General features: G+C 34.6%; 2 protein-coding genes across 3 annotated transcripts; both read left to right on the top strand.

Annotated features, from left to right (window-relative positions):
• Window positions 1-9371: 9371 nt before the first annotated feature.
• On the top strand, window positions 9372-10972 carry LOC111469412 (LOB domain-containing protein 1-like). 2 transcript variants are annotated; one of them, XM_023114661.1, is made up of 2 exons: window positions 9372-9646; window positions 10327-10972. In XM_023114661.1, exons 1-2 carry the CDS (start codon window positions 9401-9403, stop codon window positions 10651-10653), a joined length of 573 nt encoding a protein of 190 aa, XP_022970429.1. In that variant the 5' UTR covers window positions 9372-9400; the 3' UTR covers window positions 10654-10972. The 2 variants fall into 2 exon arrangements, with proteins under 2 accessions (XP_022970429.1, XP_022970428.1); XM_023114660.1 differs by having other exon boundaries at window positions 10309-10972.
• A 3446-nt stretch (window positions 10973-14418) lies between these two features.
• On the top strand, window positions 14419-18221 carry LOC111469406. The gene is made up of 4 exons (XM_023114649.1): window positions 14419-14486; window positions 14698-15592; window positions 16653-17431; window positions 17888-18221. The coding sequence occupies exons 2-4, from the start codon at window positions 14819-14821 to the stop codon at window positions 18006-18008; spliced, it is 1674 nt and encodes a 557-aa protein (XP_022970417.1). The 5' UTR covers window positions 14419-14486; window positions 14698-14818; the 3' UTR covers window positions 18009-18221.
• Window positions 18222-19438: the final 1217 nt, after the last annotated feature.

The following is a 19438-nucleotide window of genomic DNA, read 5'->3' as shown; positions in this document are numbered from 1 at the left end:
AGTGAAAGAGGAGAGCAGGAGACAGAGAAGTCGTTGATCGGCTGCTCTCCATGCCAAATATTTGGGGTAGAGTGTTGAGGAGGTTTCTAGTTAAAAGCGAGGTGGTGGAACCATAGTTTCATCGACATTGCCCAGCATGTCTTGACTCTCAAGGAGAGGGAGAAGTTGGCTTTTCCAGAGAGAATAATTGGAGGAAGAAAGTTTGATGAGAAGATTCGGAAGCCATAGAGAAGAAAGGATGAGGGTTGTTAAACCGAAAGGGCTCTAATACCATGTGAATTTGCTAAATCCACCACTCCTAAATGGTGGTGAGAGTTCTCTTATTTATAATCATTTACAGAATACAGAAATATGGTAAATTACAAATAATATAAAAATAGCGATAAAAGAAAAGAATAATAAATGAATACAATATATTTGCCTTTAATAAAAGGGCAAATATGGTAACTCGTAATGTAAAGCAAATATCTAGATATTTGCCTTATAATGAACGGTCAACTATCCTTAACAGTAGTGATTATTCTCTCTTGAGTAAATTTTAAGTGAAACATATTCTCTGCCTAATTAATTTCAAGCTACAAGCTTCACATTAAGAGGGACATGTCTATACAAAATGTTGGATTCTAAATATCTTACATATTTATTGTACTAACACGTGTTTAATACATATCCAACATGGTACAACAAGTGTCGAATATGGTACAGTATTGATTATTCTCTCTTGAGTAAATTTTAAGTGAAACATATTCTCTGCCTAAGTAATTTCAAGCTACAAGCTTCACATTAAGAGAGACATGTCTATACGAAATGTTGGAATGAACAAAGAAATGAGAAAAGGAAATAAAAGCCTTAAACTTTAGTACATGGTTTCAAAGATGGGACGTGAGAATAGCTTATTTTCATGCTTTCTTTATATCAGTCAAAGAGTATCTAATACACTTCCGAAATTCTAAGGATTTTTTTTCTCCTTTTTCCTTCTTTCTCCTTTTTTATGTTTAACTTAAAAAGTTACATTTGTGAATGAAGAAATTATGAAGGAGAAATAACTTGTGTTTTGTCGTATTTTTGTCTTAGGTTTTTTAAAACATGGCATGAAATCTTATCCGTGTGGTGTCATAATTGTGTCTCATGTCTGTATATCATGTTCTTGGAGCTCATACCTATTAGGTTTCTGTAAATATATATCTCAACCTAAAGAGAAGGTGGGATCCCACATTGGTTAGGAGGACAACCAAACACTCTTTAGCCTCTACCTACCTCTTTCTACTAACCTTTCATCTCTTTCCCATTTATCCCTCCTCAACCAATCATGCCACAAGATTAATTCCTCCAAAAAGGGAACAGTGAAACAAAAGATAAAAACGCTTGTAGAAGCATAATCCTAAATTGTTGCAATTATTTAGGAGATTTATATGAAGAGAGACAATTATATCTTAGATGGAAGTATATATTAAATTGATAAAAACGACTCTATTAGGTGGATAGAGACAACTATATCTCAGATAAAATTTAATAATAAATGATAACATAATTAAAATTAATAAAAAGGGAGATAGAAAGAGAAAATTTAATAGAGAAAAAATGGAGGATCAAGTGAAAGGAAGAAATATCATCTAAGAAACTCCAACAAATTCTTTCTAATAACAATATATTCTCTAAAACAAAATAAGATATTTAATAAAAATAGAATTATATATATAACCCTGCTTACATGAAGTCTAACACATGGACTATTCTAAAATTTAGAGAATTGAAATTGAAATTGATGTCATATCACTCTTTTCTTGACAGCGGACTTGCGATTGTGCGGCACTCAACTCTTAACAACAAGTGAGTTAAGCCAATTCATTTGGCGTCGCTTATGGCCAAACAATGTATACTCGAGTCTCTAGCCTCAATTTAAGAAGGTTTTAGAAAACGAGGTCAAGAAGATTTTTGAAAGAGAGTTTGAAGGCAAGATTTAATGAAAGATTGAAAACAGTATTACAAAACATGCAAGCAAAGACAACAACTAAGAGATCATAAACTTTTTTTTGACCAAACTCTAATCTAGTAAACAAATGAGTTTATAGTAAAAGTTGGAGAAGAAATTTTGGATCGCATATTACTTGCAAGAAAGGAAGTACAAAAATGTCCTACACGTCCAAGTCTAAGCTCCATAAAGCTTACCCTTGACACCATTATCTAATGAATGAGTAGTGTAGCCTCACCTCCTCCTTTCTAGTAGTAATGAAGTTCATCATAAAAATCCCAATAACTCATTGCAAACCTAATATGACTACATCCATTAGGTTCTACGTTAACACTGTAACAGTTCAAGCTCACCCTTAGCAGATATTGTCCTCTTTGTGTTTTTCCTTTCGAGCTTCCCTTTAAGGTTTTATAAACGCGTCTATTAGGGAAATGTTTTCACACCCTTATAAAGGGTGTTTTGTTCTCCATTCTAACCAATGTGGGATATCACAATTTACATCTTCTTCGCATCTTCTTTCACACCCTTAGAAAGGTTTTTTCTTTTTTATAAAATCAGGGTTCTTTATCTCCTTGTCTCTCCTCTCTCGACATCTTCTTCGCAAATACGCGAGTAGTATTTTCACAAAGTGGTATCATAGCGTTTTATCGTTAGTGTGTGTGAGATTTACCTCACAAATTAGTGAATCTTATTTTAACAAATTGGTATCAGAGCCGATGGCGAATGTGATGGGTTAAATGCCGCTACCGAGACTAACGAAGACGAACTATGAGAATTGGAGCATCCAAATGAAATCTCTTCTCAGCTCTCGAGATGCATGAGAGGTGGTCGAAGAAGGTTTCGAAGAACCAAAGGATACCACGGGTTATACATGTTCCGAGCCATTGATGAGTCGGGCTTTGAGAAGATTGTCAGGGCAAATACTTCAAAAGAAGTGTGAGACACTTTAGAAAAAGTGTCCAAAGGAACCGACCGAGTCAAGCAAGTGCGTCTCCAAACTCTTCGTGGCGAGTTGGAGAGCTTGAAGATGAAGGAATCAGAAAATGTATCTAACTACATGACGCGCATACAGACTGTGGTAAACCAACTAAATTGAAACTGAGAAATGTTACCCGAGACGCGAGCTGTGGAGAAGATCTTGATGTCATTAACCAACAACTTCGAGAATGTTGTATGTGCAATAGAAGAGTCAACGGACCTAGCGACGTTCACAGTCGGTGAGCTCGTTGGTTCTCTCGAGGCACACGAGCAACGTAAGAAGGAGGAAACACCCGATCAAGCACTTCAAACCAAGGCATCAATCTAAGATGAAAAGGTACTCTACTCTCAAAATTTTCAAGGTAGAGGTCGTGGAAGTCAAGAAAATGGTCGAGGTGGTCAAGGCAGCAGTAATGAAGAACATTATAAGGAGAAGAGACAGTCGAGCCAAGCAAATTGGCGTGGAAGAGGACGTAGTTGAGGAAAAGGCGGTCGATCAACCTATTCCAACGTTCAGTGCTATAAATGTAAAAAATATGGTCACTATGCAAATGATTGTAACTCCGACAAATGTTACAATTGTGGCAGAGTGGGGCATGTTGCAAAAGATTATCGAGCCGGAAAAATGGTGCAAGGAGCAACCAACCTAGCCTTTGAAGACGTAACAAATGAAGGTCTTCTTTTGATGGCTCAAGATGAAGACAACATCAACAACGACACTCTGTGGTACCTCGACTCAGGAGCAAGCAACCATATGTGCGGTCACGAGTACCTATTCAAAGAGATGCAAAAGATTGAAGATGGTCATGTGCCATTTGGAGATGCGTTAAAGGTGGAGGTCAAAGACTGAGGTATGATACATTTCTTGCAAAAGGATAGTGTAATGGGTTCAATCCAAGATGTTTATTACGTATCAGACCTCAAGACCAACATACTAAGTATGGGGCAACTCACAGAGAAAGATTACTCGATATTCTTAAAGGACCGCCTGCTATACCTGAAGGATAAACAAGGGCATTTGGTTGTTCGAGTCGAGATAGAAAGAAATCGGATGTACAAACTGAATTTAAGAAGCATACAAGAAAATTATTTGTGAGTCGATGTAGAAGACAAGGCAACACTGTGGCATCTTCGCTTTGGTCACCTACATCATGGCAACCTAAAAGAGTTAGCGAAGAAGAATATGGTGCATGGGCTACCCAACGAGGACTTTGAAGGAAAATTTTGTGAAGAATGCACGCTCAGCAAGCATGCGAGAACCTCAATTCAAAAGAAGGGTGAATTTTGGGCTAAACAACCTCTCGAGTTGATTCATACAGATATATGTGGACCAATTACCCCCGAGTCTTTCAGCGGAAAAAGGTACTTCAATTCCTTTATCGATGATTACTCACGAAAAACTTGGGCTTACTTTCTGAAAGAAAAATCTGAGGCATTCGAGGTGTTCAAAAAGTTCAAGTAATGGTGGAGAAGGCTGATGACTTCTGACAATCGCGAGGAAATCGTCGACGGAATAGAAACGGCCGAAGGAAATTTGTTGAAAGAAAAAAATAACGAAAAAATAACCGAGAGAGAAAAAGTATGCGCTGAAGACACGATGGATTTCATTTCTCATTAATTGGGATATTTAAATAACAAATTACATCTTAAAAATGGAAAGATGTGAGCAACTTAGTTCAGGCGCTTACACTAGACCTGTACTTCCCACTTACTTTAACCGTTTAACCGAATAATAGTTACCTAAAAAATAGTTAACTAAAAATTAGGGATCTCTCTCACTCAAAGGTAGGGATTTATCTAACAAAGGCAACTAGTAGACACATCAAAGTTGTACGATCCGATAGAGGTGGCAAGTATACTTCGATGGCTTTCATGGAGTATTGCGAAGAGCAAGACATAAGGCGATTTCCAACCACACCGTACACCCCTCAACAAAATGGTGTGGCCGAGAGAAAGAACCGGACCATTCTCGACATGGTTCGATCAATGCTCAAGAGCAAAAGGATGACAAAAGAATTTTGGGCAAAAGCCATGCAATGCACCATCTACTAACAAAATCGAATGGTGTTGGTTATAAACTTGTTTTTTTATGTATAAGTTTTTTTTTTTTTTTTTTTTGTTAAAAAATAGTGGTTAATAATTATTTTTGTTGCTTATTTCTACATGAAAAAAGTCTGGAGATATTGGAAGTAGTGAACTCATTTTTAGGGAGAGGAATAGTAGAATGAGTGGTGGAGTGTTTTCTTGGGAGAGGAATAGTAGAATGAGTGGTGGAGTGTTTGCTGATTTGTAGCAGAAATGGGTAAACTTTTTATTATATAAAGAAAATGGTGCCAAGTTCTAATGACACCACAAAAAAAAAAAGAAGAAAATCAATTTGTGTATCTTCTCCCCTTCTGATATATTTTTTTCTATCAAATGGGACTGGAACAATTCGATGAAAGTCAATATCGAAGTTGGAGAATCATCAGTCGTTGCACCAACAGACTCAGAAATTTTCGATGATGTAGATGAACCACAACAACCCAAAATGCAAAGTTTGCGAGACTTGTATGACTCAACAAATGAGGTACACCTTGTATGTTTTCTAGCAAATGCTGAAAATATCAACTTTGAAGAGGCGGTGCAAGATAAGAAGTGGCAAACTGCCATGGATGAGGAGATTAAAGCGATTCATCGCAACAATACATGGGAGGTGACAGAATTATCGGAAGGAAGTCAGCCCATAGGTGTGAAGTGGGTATTCAAGAAAAAGATGAATGCTCAAGGCAAGATAGAGCGGTACAAGGCGTGACTTGTTGCAAAGGGATACAAACAAAAGGCGAGAATCGACTATGACAAAGTGTTTGCTCCCATCGCTAGAATTGAGACAATCTGATTGCTCATTTCCCAAGCAGCTCAATTCAAATGGCCGATTTTTCAAATGAATGTCAAGTCGGCATTCTTGAATGGTGTGCTTGAAAAAGAAGTCTACCTCGAACAACCACCCGGGTACATGAAAATTGGAGAAGAGAAGAAGGTACTAAAATTGAAGAAGGCGCTTTACGGGTTGAAGCAAGCACTGCGAGCATGAAATACTCGTATCAATACATACTTCAAAGAGAACGGGTACAAGAAATGTCTCCATGAGCATTCACTTTATGCAAAGAAAAGTGGAGGAAATGTGATATTTGTTGCTCTTTATGTCGATGACCTCATCTTTTCAGGCAACAATGATGAAATGATAGAAGAGTTTAAAAGCACAATGACACGAGAATTTGAGATGACCGACTTTGGCTTGTTGAAGTTTTTCCTTGGTTTGGAGGTTAAACAAGGAGAGACGGGTATTTTTATATCACAGGAGAAATATGCAAAGGAGATTTTGAAGAAGTACAAGATGAAAAATTGCAACCCGGTATCAATACCAATGGAACCAGGTGCAAAACTCTCAAAGTACGATGAAGGAGAACGAGTAGATGAAAAGAGGTACCGGAGCCTGGTAGGAAGCCTTCGCTATCTTACATGCACAAGGCCAGATTTTCATGAAGTTTCGGCATTATAAGCCGGTTCATGGAGGAGCCGATTTATTCACATTAGAATGCGTCGAAGTGAGTCCTACGGTACATTCAATGAACGGTGTCACTTGGGTTATTCTACTCGAAAACAAAAGATTACAAGTTGGCTGGTTACTCTGACAGTGATTGGTGCGGAGACATAGACGATCGAAAAAGTACATCGGGTTATGTATTCTTCATGGGCAACACAGCATTTACTTGGCTTTCAAAGAAACAATTGATCATGACACTTTCAACGTGTGAAGCTGAGTATGTGGCAGCATCTTAGTGTGTGTGTCACGTGATATGGCTTAGAAATTTGTTGAGCAAGATGGAGCTAAAGCAACAAGGTGCAACCGTGATTCAAGTTGACAACAAATCAGCAATTGAATTGGCAAAGAACCCAGTGAACATGAAAGAAGCAAACACATTGACGTTTGATTTCACTTTATTCAAGTTCATATGAAGGAAGGAAGCGTGGAATTGCTGCATGTGGCAAGTCAGGATCAAGTTGCAGACATCTTTACAAAACCGCTACGGAAAGTACTTTTTGACAAATACAAGAAAATGATTAGCATCACTGACAGGTAGGAGTGTGGGAGTATCGGAGCATCCTATCGTTAGTGTGTATGAGATTTACCTCACAAATGAGTGAGTCTTATTTTAACAAATATAAGAATCATACCATTCGAGGATCCAGCAAGCCACCATCGATCGGTTTTCTAGTGGTATCATAATGCAAGCCTTTATACACCTGAACTTCAGCCATGTTGCTAATTTCAGATCCAGAGAAGGTACTGAACTGCATACTCTTGCTGCAGCAAGAGCTAACAAAAATGTAGTCTCTAACGACAGGTTCTTAATACAGCTTTTAAGAAGTTAGACCAAAAGAAACTTAAATTTTACGAGGGCCGACATCCTCAATGTATGGTTGTTTGAAGAACACGAGACTCTCCACTTGTGCTTTATTCATCTCCGATCAACAAAGAACACAACAACGATATGTGTGACACAATATCTACCACTCATCAAAAGTGTGAATAGATCTAAAAATATTATTATTCAACGAAACAATAGAAGATTAAGAATGAGAAAATAGAATTGGGATCGAAGTTCTATCTTCATTCATATTCACAATCTTTAAATAGGATACAAGATACCAACTAATACCTACCAAGAAAGAAAATATAAACTAAATCTTAATTAAAATATAAACTAAATCTTGGGAATAAAATAAAATATACTCCAAATCAAATATGAGTTGATTATTACTATTCAGATATATTCTATAACTAATATATTGTCCCAATATTAATACTTATATATAAGATGTATTCTATAAGTAATTCAAACTAGCAATGAGTTGCACTAAACTTTGATAATGTGCAGAACAGTCAGGGGCGGATGGCAGACCTTGATGAGGGCGATCAACGAAGAACGCAACAACCATATGTGCAGAATACTCGCCCGTCTTGTGATTTCAAAGATTTGTTGTCAAAAGAACAAAAAGGTGAGTAAAAAATATAGGTGACAACAGAGAAATTTGGTAGAATTCTTTAAGAGAGAACTTTGAAAAATAATGAAAAAATATTTTATTGATTTTTTTTAAAATTTCTCTATTATATATATATTTCAATTTTTTTTAATAAATATATTTTATTTTTAAATATAATTTCTATAAATAAAATAAAACATCTAACAAGTTCAACTTTATTTTATAACAAATATATATATATATATAATAATATTTAACGTAATTTCTAAAATTTTAAATTTTAATATAACTGTCTAATCTTCCCCACTTTAAAAAATATATTTATTTATTTTTTAAATAAGTACATTGATAAATAAATAAATGTATTTTTTAAACATTAATAATATAATCCTCGTTACAAAGTTGTTAGAATAACAAGAAATTTATTAAATAAAATCATCCGTCTCCCGTTAGTTATATATATATATATATTTTTATAATAAATTAGTTCTTATACTTTCATAAATCATTTTATTTCAGCTATGTTAATAAGGTTAGAGTTTACGATAATGGAATGTTTAAATTTTTTTTTTATAAATATTATTAGTTATATAGCAACAGTTAATTCCAATTTTTAATTTATTTATTATTTTTGTTGCAATTTGCTATATATTATATCATAATTTATATATTTTTTTATTTTTTAAATAATTTAAGTCAACCTAAATAAATCTCTTTCCACCTAAGTAAAGTTGAAAATTTGGTCGAGAGTCGCTCCCCCGACTCGAACACTTAGAGAAGCTCTTGTGTTAATCACTTTCATTCCTCTCATTAAACCATCTGTAGCAGTCATAGCTACAGCTCTAACCCGATTATTTCCCAATAATTGTTGTACTTCACAAATCACATTAATTTTCTGACGGGCAGTATCTTGACCTTTAACAATCAAAGCATTGTAAATATTAGACATTTTGCTCGGGGGAAAAAGATACATCTAGTACTAGACCAATGATTTGAGCGATATGTCCCAAATTGTTTTTTTCGAGCATGGAAACTTCAGGATCGAAAGTAGTAAGGTTTGTCCTCATTTTTTGTTATAGTAATTTTATTTTTTTTATATTAATTATTTTTATTATTTTTTAATTTTAAGGTCTATCGTTTTCATTTTCAAAAAAAAAAACTAATTATAAAGTGTCAATATTTAATTATCTATAATTTTAAATTAAAATTTATAATTTTTTATTGTTTTCAAAAATGATTTGTTTGGATAATTATAAAATATTGTGAATTAGAAGGGGATAAATAAAAGTTTTAAAGAAAAATAAGTTTATTATTTAAACCTATGACGTCATCCCCTCTCCTTGACTTCGCCTCTATTTATAGAATTTTGCTTCACAACCAATTCCGTATTTCTGTCTTCTCTCTCTTTCTACTGAGTCTAAAATGGACGCAAAATCCAGCCCAACTTCAACCATCTTCCGTTCTCAGTCGCCGTCGTCGTCCCCATTACCGCCGCCGCCGAGTGTTCAGGCCGGCTTGGTGGTCAGTCCGTGTGCTGCGTGCAAGACTCTGAGGCGGAGATGCACAGAGAAATGCGTATTGGCGCCCTATTTCCCTCCCTCTGATCCACTCAAGTTTACCATTGCTCACCGTATCTTTGGCGCTAGCAACATCATCAAATTGCTTCAGGTACCTCACCAGCCCCTAATTTCCCCATTTTCTCGAGTTTTCGTGTTATCACTCTGTTCTTAGTTGTTGAAATTGTGAATTTCGATGTGGAAATTGAAATTTGTTCTTGGAATCGTTACGAAATCGTTGAATTACCAAACGATTTTAGGGAAGGAAAACAAATACTATTGACAGGAATAGTTTGGTCAATGCGTATGCGTTCCGAGCAAAAGAACAAAATGGAATTAGTAGTGAAATTGATCTTTCCTTTCCTTTCTATATAATCGAGCGAATCATAATCGAGTAGAACTGTGTGTTTTTGGAGGCGGCTTAGTGCCGTAGGTGACTTGGTGTACAGGCAATGAACATAGTTAGGGCTCACATATACAACGATGTCCATAATTTGCCTGTAAATCTGAAAAATTACGCCATCCAAATCTGTAACGATGTTCATATTTTGCTTGTAAATCTGAAAAATTACGCAATCCAAATCTGTTTGTTTGTTTGTGTTGGCTCAATGGCCATGTGGAGCAATTATAATCAAACAATCAAACAAAGCAGCTCTTCTGTTTGATTTTTGTCCTCAAAGAACAACCAATCATATAAACAATCTGTTCTTCCACAATTCAAATCACCACAAACCAAACACTTCCTGATATCAATCACCTTATTGAATTCTTCAGGATCTTCCTGAATCACAGAGAATTGATGCAGTGAGTAGCTTGGTATACGAAGCAAGCGCAAGAATCAGAGATCCAGTATATGGATGTGCAGGGGCCATTTCCCAGCTCCAAAAACAAATAAACGAACTGCAAGCAGAGCTAGCCAAAACACAGGCTGAGCTTGTCAACATCCACAGCCACCAAACAAATTTGGTGGCTCTAATTTGCAAGGAACTAGCTCAAACACCACCACCGGTGTCACCCCCAGACCACCACGCTCTCGACAACAATCTCAACACTGCCATTCCTCAGAGCTACACAAATTTGTTTGAAGATAGCAGTATTTGGGAGCCTCTTTGGACATGATTAGACCTGAAAAGGTTGTGGGAAGTCAAAGATGGAGTAGAATATATGAAAGTTGAGTAGTTGAATATTGGGTAATATTAGGCAGTTGTTAGGTTAGATGGGTTCCTCATTTGCTCCCTCATAACCAAGAAAAGTGGAGTGAAGAAGAAAAAGGATGATGTTTTACTACACTAGATTAGTGCAAAAGTATTAAATCTTAGTGTGCGTGTATATATATATATATATCCTTAGATATCTTTGTCAAAGTTCCTTTACTTGAAGTGGTGTCAATTGTGTTGCTTCCCTCCTTTGAAAATGACCACAAATGTCCTCTTGCTATGATCTCGGGCTCGACATTTTGATTGATAATATAGTATTTGAAAGAAAGAGTTTGAATTATGTTCAAGTTTACTATTCTTTTTTTTCCTCTTTTATAATCTTGTTTGTGAATAAATTTTTTCTTATATGCTTTCTCATCCCATTCTTATTCTACTCCTTATTTCATTATTATAATATGATAACACTATGTTACCTAAACATTTTAAACAAATATGTCTGTCTAATGTTTTAGATAATGAAAATCCAAAATTTCAAACTAGTTGGATTGGTGATTAAAATAACTTGAATAAGTTCATACAGAATTTGATTGTAATCCTATTTTTAAGTTTGGAGATAAGGCTCGAGCAAAAATTAGGGTTTTGTTTTCTGTTTCCAATAATTACGTCACTCTCCTTTTTTATAAAAAGTAATGCTCGCTTTTTTTTAAATTGAAATCTTATTTATTTAATATTTAAAGGAAATTGAACTTGAGTTCATTAAGGACAATTTGGGGAGACAAGCCTCGTGCTCCACACTAATCCACACAATCATGATTAATCTCCCTTTTAAACGCGTTTTCTTCTTTAAATTACCCTAATTAATAAAATACTAAATTAATAAAAAACATGTTAACTTTATATTTTGCTTAAAAAACATTTCAAAATTAACAACACTAATAATATTTTTTTAAGGATAATAATAATATTTTAATGATTGACCCGAGAACGAACTATGGAACATCTTGAACCTGGTAGTAAGTATTTTATTCCGGAAGTTATATTCAAATAGACACTAAAAGTATCTCGATATTTTAATATATTTAAATTGGAGGAAGTATTGAATTTTTTTTTTTTTTTTCTTATCAAAATATGGGTCAAAATAGGTACAAAAAAGCATTACAAAATTAAAACTAATTTTGATTAGTTAAAAGAAGTTTAAAGATATTTAAGTGCTAAATTTAAACAAACTAATAATTTCAAATTTTGAAATTAAATCCATAATTTTGATGATAATCAAGACTTTTTAATTCAAAAAATATTTAACCCATAATTCCAACTTCACATAATAATCCAATAAGATCTCAACCTTTTTGGGTTGCATGTGTTTGGAGAGAATAAATAAAAAAGTAATAATTAAACACTTTTCGAAAATTTGATGATTCGAAGAATTAGGTCAGCCGAACCCGATTGGTATGATTTGGGTTATATTATCCGAAAACACAGTCTTCTCCATGATTCTTCTCGACTTTTAGTCTTCTTGTATTCTTCTTTTTAAAGACGAATCGGATTGAGATGTACTGACGACCATAATTTTCTAGGGTCGTCTCAACGTTCTTTCGTTCTTCATTTATTTTCGAGATTCAAGGGTTATTATCTCTTTGATTAACAATTCTTATCTATATGAGCGTGAGTTGCTAGCTCCTCAAAGATACCAGGCTTTATATCTTCAAGGATGTAAGGAAATCCTAAATGTTGTAGTTTCTTGGCTCTCGTTCTTATAATTTGACCTTTTTCTTGGTCGTAGTTCATATCAAAGATTCTGACTCTACTGACTCGATCATATTCAAATAACCTATTTGACCAATAGATCTCTTCATATACCAACATTTTCACGTGTTTCAATGAAATGAGCAACATATGCTTTGAGTTTTCTTTCTCATCAAATATCGGTATTTTTATGGTTGTTATCAAGTTGACTTTCGCAACCTATCAATACTCTTTCTATACAGTTTAGAATACAAAAGTGAACTTTCAAAGCCATCGGAAAATTGTGCTCTAATAGGTTTTGTTATCGTGTCTTGATGTTGTCGGACAAATAGGAAGTTCATCGAAGTGGAGTGTCGTAATTGATCTTTTTGGACAACGATCTTCTCTTTGTTGTGATCTTTGACAACACCCGTTTTTACTTGATTTGGTGACATTTTGATTATCAATCATGTTCTTTAGGCATACAATTCGAGAATCTTTGTCATGTATTCTCCCGTGACGCTTGTGTTAAGTGTCATGATGGACACTGCATTGGGATCGAACTTGAACAAAGGGCTATACTTAATGAGTAACTTGATTCTAGCATACGCCATGCAACATAAAATGGTGCAAGAGTCCCTCGTGACAATGATCTTTTAGATGAGAAAAATGTTGGAATTTATGTCATAAAACGTCGTAATTAATTATTTAATTTTTAATAATAATTTTGATGGTATGATATGAAAAATTCATATAATCCTAAATGATATGTAATTAACCTATTTTCAAGTAATAATTTATTTATCTTTAATTATTTCTCTCGGATATATGCTCGATTCGAAGGCTCGAGTTTTTCTCTCGGACATATGCTTTATTTATCTCTAATTTTTGTATGACTGTGATACAATTTTTAGTTCATTTGAACTTAGGCCCGAACATTATATGATCTAATTACATAATTTTATCATTATTTTGATAAATACGTAAATAAATGATGATATTCGAATATCTCGTATTTTCTCTTCAATAAATAAATATTTCATTTACGAACGATATTCGAATCATAGTTATGAGTCAAAGTGTTCAAAAAATCCAATCAACTCAACCCAATTCCAACCATATGCTTCGAGATTAGTTCTTGAATTACACAAAATTTAGATAGATTGAATTGAATCAATCTGAAAAAGTACCGATACAACTATATAGATATACATTTATTTTATTTTTATTTAATTTCATAATTATTTTTTACTTATTTATTGTCTCTTAAAAAGTAATTTTTTTAAAGTATTTTGAAAGATAATTTTCAAAATATTATTCAAATTAAATGGAGAATTTTAAAATTTTAGATTTTTTATAAAGTTTATAAAGATTAGATTTTTTAAACTATTTTATAAAATTATTTTCTAAAAGTTTAAGGCTATTTTTAAAAATTTAAGAATTTTATTCCAAAAATATTCATAAAATTTTAAACCTTTCAGTATCAAATTTAAACTTTCAAAAAAAAATCTAAAAATATCTTTAAACTTAATTTATTTTTAAATACGGATAATTTTTTTTATGTAAACCGTTAATAAATTATCTCAAACTACCTTTTCGAAAGAATTTAAAAATATTATTGATTTCTAAAAAGTTTCATTAATACCAAACTTTCTTAAAAAAAATATTTCAAAAATACGTTAAATTGTTTTTAGAAAAATTACATTAATACTAAGTTTAAAAAATACTCGTAAATTTTAAAAAGTAATATTAAAAGTTTGAGTATAACTTATGAGTATTAATAGACGATTTTCGTCGGTATATTAATATACAAATTTATTTTAACATTTTTTTTATAAAAGTAAAAAGGAATATATTTTAAAAATTTTCAAAAAAAATTAAGATATTAATAAATTCTTAAAATTTAAAATATATTTTTAAAATTTTCAAAAAAAAAATCTTAAAATTTAAAAGATATTTTTTGAAATACTATTAAAATTTTAAAATTAAAAGAAAAAATTAATTTTTTGAGGGAAGGAAGAACGAAGGTTGCTTCGGTTCTCGCGAACTTGGCGCGGTGGGGAATAGTGCGTGTTAGGTTGAATGGCTCAATGACCTGACCTAGGATCACGACCTCATGTATTTATAGATGTGTATAATGAAGATTACATTCTAAATCATAGATTTGTTAACAAACTATGAAATCATAGATTTTGTAACAAACTAGTAAATCATAGATTTGGTAACAATCTAGTAAATCACTAGATTATCTTACTATACACAAATATGATTTACTCTACAGCGGGCGCGGAATTTCGACGATCATTTAGCGTCGGCCTTGCTTCCATAACACATCAATTCTCCGAATACATTTCCGATTTCCCAACCTCTTCTTCTCTCTCTGATCCACAGAAGCAACAACGATGGCGGATACTGTAGACGACAATTACCTTCTAGACTTAATCACCGAGCAACGTTCCGAAATCCTTGCCGCCAAAACCCTCATCTCCGACCTCGATTTCGCCTACCAACTTCAAATGCAGGAGGCAATGAACGCCTCTCTTGGTTCGAAATCCTCGTCCAAACGACCTGCAACCGTTAACAGGGTCGTCCCTGTCTTGGAGTCTGAAGAAACTGGCGCGTTGGACTTCGCGACCACGCTTTTGCTTGAGGACATTGCAAGGATTGCCATGGAGCACACGGACCGGGAGCAGTGTCAGGCGGAGATGAGGAAAATGAAGGAGGAGCTTGACCGTCGGATTCACGATCAGAACTTTGCGAATTACCTTCTGAATGTTCCCGATGATGAGTGGAGTAAGTATGGGGATAATTATGAGAAGCCGTATGGTGAGAGTTATTCGTCGTCGTCGTCGTCTTCTTCTTCTTCTTCGTCTGTTGCTTCGTCGAGGGGTTTGTTGGATTCTGAATGTTTTAGGGTGTATTCGAAGGGGCTGATCAGTCAAGAGAGAATTAGAGATATGACGGTTAGGGTTGCCGGTATTGGGGTTGCGGTTTGTGACCCTAAGGATAATCTGTTGTTTGAGAAGACGAGGCCTCTGGAATCTGTGGTGGATGGTAAGGAGACCAGCTGCGAATGCGCTGAGCTTGAAGCGCTGGTTGAAGGGCTTAATATTGCTCTTGTTTTAGGCTTGAAAAAGGTCACTTTTTTCTGTGCAGATTACAGGCTCTACCAGTATGTAAGTTCCTACAGTTTTCATTATGTTTATACTATTCTGTGTTTAGAGTTCATTGAATTTTGTCTTTTAATATAATTCTCTGTTGGAAACTACTGATTACCTTTAGAATGCTAAGTGTATGAGCATGAGACTTTACTTGCTTTATAATCCCATGATAAGATGTTTTATTGTAAACAAGAATACTCTTTGAGAAGATTAATCAAATAACAATCAAAATGTGATTGATTATAGGATAACTTGATTACCAATCATTACTTGTGTGCATCTCATATGCAAGTCGTCCTCCCAATCCAACAGTCTTTGGAGCTTAAAGAAGTGTCTAGGGTTGAGCCTAAGATATTTTGACCTTCTACTAAGATTCGATATCATCCTACGTGTTAACTTGATTATCGGATAACTTGATTACCAATAATCGTAGGGTTAACTGTGAGAATAATCGAGGTAGGTGCAAACAGGACACTCACAGATATTGAAAACAAACAAGCAAAGTAGGGGGAGTAATTAGATTGAGTGCTTAAATAAAGAGCTTTCTTTGGAAGCCATAATAACGATACAATCTGCGAGGTTGAAATTTACCTTACAGACTAACAAGGTGGTGCGATGGTCATTCTAGCTAGATCATTTTGTTCTAGGATTTTTCATCTCAATTTGTATTTGACTTTATTTGACTTTCTTTTTTGGATTTTTACTGGTGGTATTGGTTTCTTATCGAAAAATAATGCTAATAATATCAAGGTTGGTATGAACTTTTTCTCTGTTGCATCATCATCTCCATTGTTCTTAGTGGTTGGCTGAATAATAATGACCGAGACTAGTTTTAAGTTTTATGTTTCTAGCTTAATGTTAATATGCTATTTATCATGATTTGAATTGCCAGCTTTTCACTCATCCTTGTTGACAAGTAAATAAAAAAATTGCGTATTGCCTTTTCCTTTAAATGATTTATCTTGATTCACATCAGTAATATTGGCAACCTTTCTCATTTTCCATATCCGATATGAAGAATTCATGTAAGAAAGTGTTGCGATTTGACATCATAGTTCATATTCTGTGGTTACAGATTATACGTAGCGTGGCTCCAGGCTCGAGCTCCATGGCAACATTGGTTAATGAGGTGTCTCTTCTTCAGGGAAAATTTACCTGTTGTAACCCATCCCTCTTGACACGTAATGATATCAAGTTTGCTTTTAGACTTGCAAGAGAGGCAATAGTTTCTCAGATCACCTGGCCTGCAGAATCCGAAAATGGAAAGTGCTTGAAGGAAACTTGTACCATTTGCTTTGAAGATGTTTGTGTGGATCAGATGTTCTCAGTTGATGGTTGTTTGCACAGATACTGCTTTTCTTGTATGAAGCAGGATTTAGAAATAAGGTTGCTCAATGGGAATGGGATGCAGGCAAACTGTCCTCATCTGGGTTGTACGTCGGAAATTAATATCAAAAGCTGTGGAAAGTTCTTGGATAGTAGGGTGATTGAGATTATCAGCCAAAGGATTAAGGAAGCGTCTGTGCCCGTTCTGGAGAAAGTTTACTGCCCCTATTCTAGGTGCTCGACATTAATGTCCAAAAGCGAGCTTTTAAAATATAGCGAGGCTTCATTTTTCAATGCAAAACTAACTGGGGCAAGGAAGTGCATGAAATGCAATCTGTTTTTCTGTATTAATTGCAAGGTCCCTTGGCATTATGATATGACTTGCTACAACTTCAGAAAGTTAAATCCCGTTCTCCGTCCTGATGAGGAAATGCTGAAGTCTCTTGCTTCGAAGAAACTTTGGCGCCAATGTGTGACGTGTAACACGATGGTCGAATTGGCCGAGGGCTGCTACCACATCACCTGCAGGTACATTATTTACCTTTATCTTTCTCGCTTGCTCTTTTTCTCCCTTGATGAATATGACAGTTCAAAATTCAATATTTCCTTAGCACCCAATGAGCATTAATGCAATTCACTAATGTCTACTTGCTTGGAAGATGGAGTGAGGGTAAACAGCATCTGAAATTGATACATTTTCTTAGAAGTAATTATAAAACGAATTCTGAAAATGAAAAACACCCGTTCGAGTTGGTTAGCTGCTCTCTACTTCGACGATTATTCTACTTTACTGGATAATTGGTATTGATTTGTCTTGTCAAATAAATGCTAGTAATTGGCATTGATTTGTTGAGGTCAAGTTCCATGAAAGCAAAGACGAGACGATCGACATGTGACGTTGCTACAAGTTTCTTTGTGAAAGTTTTGGTATACATTGGAGTTTTCTTTCCCTACTTTCTAAATATAAATGGATTGTGTGTGCAGATGTGGATATGAGTTTTGCTATACATGCGGAGCCCCCTGGAAAAATAAGAAGCCTACATGCACCTGTCCAATATGGGACGAGCGGAACATCATATGCAATCAACGTCAACGTCGACGATAAGCTCTTTAGCTGAGAATTCGGGGGTAACCGGCCCCTTTCTTTTGCTCTTCAGTTTCTGTTTGTTTGCACTCTTTTAGATGGTAGGCATAGATAAAAGCAGGAATTTTGTGCAGTTCTCTAGTTGGTGACATACTGATATTAGATCATAGGTTTATGTCAACTTTGAATGTCTCATTTTGAAACATAGCACTGGAAGAAGGAATTTTGAGATGAGGACAGTNCGATACTCAGGATTCAGTTTAGTACCACCGGCGTAGCCGACGGTGGTCCGGACGACTCCATCCAAGCAACCAAAGACGGCTTCCGATCTCCAGAAACATCCCAAAGCGAAGACTGCCGTTTTCAAGGAGTGATGGCTTGACGGAATCTTGTTAGAGTCCGCAATCCGATTCGGGGTTCTGATACAACAAGATTTCCCAGACAGGAGAAAGAAGAGGAAGAAGAGGATTGTGAAAATGCGAAGGCAAATTGTGGTCTGCAAAAGCGCCATTGCTGTCTGCAACACATGCGGTCAGAGCTGTTCGAGCACTTGAATCTTCATTTTAGCATTCATGGGCTCGAAAATTGAGCAGCATGGGCCTTATGGCCCGCAGCCCGCTAGAACATTAAAGCCCAGGCCCAATCAAATGATTAGGCCCATTTTTAAGTTACTATAAATATATCAAATATATTTTTAGTAATTTTTTTTTTTTTTTTTTTTTTTTTTCTTAAGCTAACCAACAAAGGTTATTTACATTCTCGTTTTCATTTAATACTCAAACTTACGAGATTTTCGAAAGGTTATTTGCATTCTTGTTTTTATTTAATACTCAAACTTACCATATTTTCGAAAAGGTTATTTACATTCTTGTTTTCATTCGAAAGATTTACCTTCAAATATTCAAACTTACTAGATTTTCGATTTCATTTACCTTCACTTCAAACACTCAAACTTACCAGATCTTCACTTCAAACACTCAAACTTACATTCTTAAAACACTCAAATTTACCAGATTTTCAAAAGGTTATTTACATTCTTGTGTTCATTCGAAAAGTTATTTACATTCTTGTTTTCATCTAAAACTTACTTTAGATTTTCGAAAGGTTATTTACATTCTTGTTTTCATTGTTCTTTACCTTCAAACTTACTCCAGATTTTCAAAATGTTATTTACATTTTTGTTTTCATTCGAAATATTATTTACATTCTTGTATTCTTGTTTTCATCTCGAGGTTATCTTGTTTTCATCCTACCTTTAGATTTTCGAAAGGTTATTTATTTTCATTCAAAAGTTTATTTACATTCTCGTTTTCATTCAAAGGTTGTTCGTTTTCATCTAAAGCTATATTTACATTCTCGTTTTCATCTAAAGGTTATTTACATTCTTGTTATCGTTCTAAAATTAGATTACCATATCAATTGAGATATTTACATTCTAGTATCGTTCTAAA

Source organism: Cucurbita maxima, unplaced genomic scaffold, assembly GCF_002738345.1.
Source record: "Cucurbita maxima cultivar Rimu unplaced genomic scaffold, Cmax_1.0 Cma_Scf00040, whole genome shotgun sequence".
In the NCBI taxonomy this organism is placed as follows: Eukaryota; Viridiplantae; Streptophyta; class Magnoliopsida; order Cucurbitales; family Cucurbitaceae; genus Cucurbita; species Cucurbita maxima.
This window is presented reverse-complemented; position numbering and strand designations above follow the sequence as displayed.